Source organism: Neltuma alba, unplaced genomic scaffold, assembly GCF_004799145.2.
Source record: "Neltuma alba isolate B1F8T4 unplaced genomic scaffold, ASM479914v2 tig00004737_pilon, whole genome shotgun sequence".
NCBI classification, from domain to species: Eukaryota; Viridiplantae; Streptophyta; class Magnoliopsida; order Fabales; family Fabaceae; genus Neltuma; species Neltuma alba.
Window position 1 is genome coordinate 36,681 of NW_021633840.1, and position 5,230 is coordinate 41,910.

A 5,230-nucleotide genomic window follows, 5' to 3' on the forward strand; every position below is an offset into this window, starting at 1 on the left:
CTTAAAGTATCTTATAAATAGAATTGAATCGAAAAATATGATAAAAGCCCTATAAAAGCAAAAGTGAGCAGTTTTTTAAGCCCAGCTCATGAAATTCATTTAACTTCAAGGACAACACGAAGGAAAGGATCATGGTCAATCATGCCCGCGGTTTAACTTGGATACAAAAACTATAAAGCGTACAAATCTCTTTCCCTTTTTGATAAATTGACATATATAATGCTCTTCAGCAATCCAAGGAATAGATCTGCAAATTATATGTTTCTTTGCCGCTTCTTCGATGTCTCGCGCTACTTTTGAGATCATTTGTATGACATTAAGTTTGTATAATTAATTTAAATTTTAATAATAAAATCTATTACGATTAATTAATTAATAAAGAAGGACATAGTGCGCCAAGAAAATGTCTTGATGTTTTGTAATAACTTCTAATGGAATTAGTAAAAGGTTTAGCCAATTTAACCAGTAATTCAATTAACAAACTCTGAAGAAAAGATGTCGCATGGGCCACCACACCCTGTAGCTCTGAAATGTTACAAAGCAAAGCTTGACTCGACCAATCAAAATAAGACTCTTGGGAGAGGCATGGTTGTCGAAGATACGATACTCCCTCCTTTTAAAATTTCCATTAACTTCAGGCCACTTGAAATCTAGGCCTATAAATAGGTGACAATCCCTTGCTACCTTCAAACCATATCGTGAGTGAGTGATCATCATGGAAACCTTATTCTGCTCCTATATTCCTAATGTTTTGCTGCTATGTTCTCTCATAATATTCGCAGCCATGATCTCCCAAGGCATGTGGAGAAGCTTGAGCATTCAGTGCAATGAAAGAGACCGCCATCTTCTTCTAAACTTCAAACACACTGTGGTTGATCCATCAGCCATCCTCTCTACTTGGTCTGATGAGCGAGACTGCTGTGAATGGGATGGAGTTCAGTGTGATAACACCACCGGCAGAGTTATGGAGCTCAGCCTCCCATGTTCCCAACAAGATCCCTTTGTTGCTGATTGTGGAGAGAAGAAGCCACGCTGTCTCACTGGTGAGATCCACTTATCATCTTTGCTCCAACTTGAGTTTCTAGATTACTTGGATTTGAGCTTTAATGACTTCCATGCTATCGTTCAAAATGACTATGTGGATGATATCACAGACTGCAATAACCTCTCTGTTGCTGACCGTCCTCATTTTTGCGGAAATTCTTCTATTATGCATTATCTTGATTTATCTTATAATGGTCATCTCGACATAGGTAGTCTTGATTGGCTTTATCGTTTCCCATCCTTGGAATATGTCAACTTCACTGGCATTAATCTTCAAGGGAGAGTTGACTGGATTCAACTACCAACTCTACTTCCTTCACTTAAGGAGTTATCCTTAGAGAATTGCCAGCTTACAAGCATCAATCCATCTCTCCAGTTTGTTAATCTTACTTCTCTTGAAGTTCTCAACCTTTCTAACAATGATCTTAGCTCTGAATTTCCAGTTTGGTTATTCAATCTCAGTGATGTCACTACCATTGACTTGAGCTTTAACTTTTTGCAAGGCCAATTCCCAAAGAGATTATTAAATCTTCAAAAAATAAAAGAATTGAATTTGAATCAAAACAAATTCAATGGACCAATTCCAGATTGGTTAGGCCAACTTGAACATCTACAAGTTCTTGATGTCAGTGACAATTTCTTTTCTGGTCCAATTCCTTCAACTTTGGGAAATATGTCATCCTTGATTGTCTTGGATGTCAGTTCAAATCACTTAAATGGAAGTCTGCCAGAAAGTCTTGGACAACTCTTGAACTTGAAGGTATTCGGTTTTAATGATAATCACTTGATGGGGTATGTGTCTGAAAGAAATTTTGTCAAACTCTCAAATTTGACAAAACTTTACATGGGATCACCGAATTTAATCTCTAACTTCGATTCTCCATGGTGGGTTCCTCCTTTTCAGCTTGAAGTGATTCATTTGGATCACATGGTGGGCTCGAAATTTCCTGCATGGATATATACACAAACATATCTTGAAAGATTAATAATTACCCACTCAGTCATTTCATTTGAACCTCCAGACAAGTTTTGGGACTTTGTAGCACAACTTCCATATATACACCTACAAGACAACACAATTCATGGGGAGATGCCTAACGTGTTGCTAAACTCTACCATCGTAAGATTAAGTTCAAACAACATCAAAGGCAACCTCCCTCGATTATCACCAAATGTTGTGATGTTCACTGCAGCACAGAACTCTTTCCAAGGACCTATCTCTCCATTGTTGTGTCACAAAGTGAATGGGAGAACCCAATTACAGTATTTGGACCTGTCTGATAATCTTTTGTCTGGAGGGCTTACAAACTGTTGGATATATTGGAAATCACTAGTTTTGGTCAACCTAGATGGAAATGATCTAACAGGCACAATCCCCCCATCAATTAGTTTGTTGTCTAACCTTAGCTCTTTGCATCTTAATAAAAATAATTTATTTGGAGGAATACCTTCGTCATTGGTAAATTGCCCAAAGTTGCAGATCCTTGATGTAGGTGAAAATAAATTATCTGGATTCTTAACAAATTGGATGCCAAAAAAGGTAAAGATTCTTCGACTAAGATCCAATCAACTAAGTGGAAGTATACCACCCCAAATATGCCAATTGGCTTCCCTTAGAATATTAGATTTTGCAGACAACAACATATCAGGTTCATTACCTATTTGTCTGAAAAATCTGACAGGTATGACTTTCTGTAATTCTTCAAATAATAGGGCTTATAGAGTTTGCACTAAAACTCTACGTTTGACTTATGTATCACGTGACCGTGTTATGGTGCATATAAAAGGCCAAGGATTGATTTATGATGAAAACCTGATGTTCTTGCATGCTATTGATCTATCAAGTAATAACATCTCCGGATCAATACCTCCAGAAATATTTAGCCTCGCTGGATTACAATCTTTGAACTTATCTCATAATCAACTTGAGGGAAACATACCAAATGAGATCAGCAACCTAAACAACTGGGAGTCCCTTGATCTCTCAAGCAATCAACTTTCGGGTGAAATTCCTCAAGGCATGGCTAAATTATCTTTTCTGGGAACCTTGAACCTCTCCTTCAATAATTTCACCGGGAAGATTCCATCAGGAACTCAACTTCAAGGGTTTGATGCACAAAGCTATATTGGGAATTGTAGAGATATTGTAGGAGATATTATAAGATATGTAAATATCCTGTAATTAGTATATAGGATATGATGTGATATGATTTCATATTAATGAGCCATTAATACCTAGGCTCCTCTATTGTATATAAATAGCCAATCGAAGTATCAATAAAATACACAATTTTCATTCTCTAAATTACATGGCATCAGAGCCAATTTACTAGGGTTAGAAGAAATTTTTTTCTGGCCGCCAGCGTCCGTGCACTGTTCACCAGCATCCGTGCACTGTTCACACGCTACCAGAGGTCCGTTCTCCCGCCATCTACAGTGCACAAGCGCCGGTCAGGGGAGGTCGCAGGGTTCCGATCGGCCAACCACCGGAGTCTCGTCGCCGTCTGAGCAGCGCGTGGCCTTCACGCGCCGTCACCCCGTCCGTGCACTGTTCACGCGCCGTCGCGTTTTGCAGTGTTTTCCGGCGTCGTCTGTCATTTTCCGGCGTCCTCTCTCGGTTTCCGGCACCTTCTGTTGTTCCCCGACCCATCCCTGCTACTTCTACTTCGTGGGTCCCACTGTTTGTTGTGATTCAGAGCAATTTTTTGGCTTCCTGAGAAAGCGTTGGTGCTCTGGTTTGTGGAATTCTGATCTATTTTTTTGTGGTCCCTAGTGTGATCCATTTGACTGATTAGTGTTGTTGTGATCATTATTATCCTAATGGGTGATAACAAATCTGTTGTTTCTGAGGTGGTTCCAGTAGTCACTAAGATTACTGAACACAAACTAACTTGGAAAAATTACCTGGATTAGAGTAAGACTATTCGTATTTATTTTCGGAGTATTGAGAAGGAAGATCACTTGACTGACAATCCTCCTGATGAAAAGGATGCCTCTCGCAAGTCATGGTTAAGAGATGATGCACGACTTCTGTTACAACTTCGTAACTCTATTGACAGTGAGATCATGCCTTCTATTACTCATTGTGAATTTGTTAAAGAGCTAATGGATTATTTGGCCCTCTTATACTCAGGAAAGAACAACATCTCTCGTATTTACGAGGTCTGCAGATCGTTCTATCGGTCCGAGATGCCCGTTGACCGTTCCCTCACAAACTTCTTTATGGATTTTAAAAGCACCTATGAAGAGCTCAATGTTCTTATGCCTATTTCTGATGACAGGAAAGTTAATGTGTCTCACCGCGAGCAGATGGCCACCATGAGTTTTCTGACTGCACTGCCATCTCAATATGCGGCTGCTCGATCACAAATTTTGTTGGGAGCTGACATCCCCTCTCTTGAAGAAGCTTTCTCTCGTGTACTGAGAACTGAACAAAACCCTCCTCAACTCCCATTCCACCTACTAGTGCATTACTCAGTTGAGGCCAGAATGACAATCGAGGGCTCCCTAGTCGAAGTGGTCCGAAACCAGGAGGGGGTAATCAGGAGCCCAAGGAAGTAATATGTTATTACTGCAAGGAACCGGGACATACTAAACGCACATGTCGTAAGCTGCAAAACAAACAACAACGACAGAGCTCTGCCCATGTGGCTACAACAACCAGTGACATGGTTACTATCTCAGCTGCCGAGTATGCTCAATTGAAATCTGCAAATCCCCCCGTGAGCACTGCTAGTGCAACAGGTAATGAGGCTACTACCCTTGTCTCTTCTTCCAACAAATGGATCATAGACTCTGGTGCTACTGACCACATGACAGGTAACCGTCATCTCTTCTCTAGCTATAATTCTTATGCCAACCCTTCTGCTATCACCATTGCGGATGGTTCCCACTCTCGTGTCCTTGGATCTGGATCTGTTAAACCTACTCCTTCTATTCATTTAAAATCTGTACTCAATGTCCCAAATCTTGCTTTTAACCTTTTGTCCCCTAGCAAGCTTACTCGCCAATTAAATTGTTGGGTCTCACTTTTTCCTGACCATTGCTTGATACAGGATCTTTTGACGAAGAAGATTATTGGTAGGGGCTACGAATCTGGCGGGCATTACTTCCTTGATGATCAGGGGTCTCGTGCGGTGGCTTGTACTGGTGGTGTCACTCCATTTGAAGCACATTGTCGTTTGGG

General features: G+C 40.4%; 1 protein-coding gene across 1 annotated transcript; it reads left to right on the forward strand.

The window, feature by feature from the left end:
- Positions 1–784: 784 nt before the first annotated feature.
- On the forward strand, positions 785–4,605 carry LOC114745619 (receptor-like protein EIX1). The gene is made up of 3 exons (XM_028933775.1): positions 785–3,211; positions 3,429–3,724; positions 3,987–4,605. The coding sequence occupies exons 1-3, from the start codon at positions 785–787 to the stop codon at positions 4,603–4,605; spliced, it is 3,342 nt and encodes a 1,113-aa protein (XP_028789608.1).
- Positions 4,606–5,230: the final 625 nt, after the last annotated feature.

Excerpts from the sequence above, each read along its gene's own strand:
- LOC114745619 (XM_028933775.1), top strand. The coding sequence starts at position 785 with ATGATCTCCCAAGGCATGTGGAGAAGCTTGAGCATTCAGTGCAATGAA. Across the intron at positions 3,212-3,428 it reads TAGGAGATATTATAAGATAT|CATCCGTGCACTGTTCACAC; the intron begins GTAAATATCCTG and ends ACTGTTCACCAG. Across the intron at positions 3,725-3,986 it reads TCTACTTCGTGGGTCCCACT|TATTGAGAAGGAAGATCACT; the intron begins GTTTGTTGTGAT and ends TTATTTTCGGAG.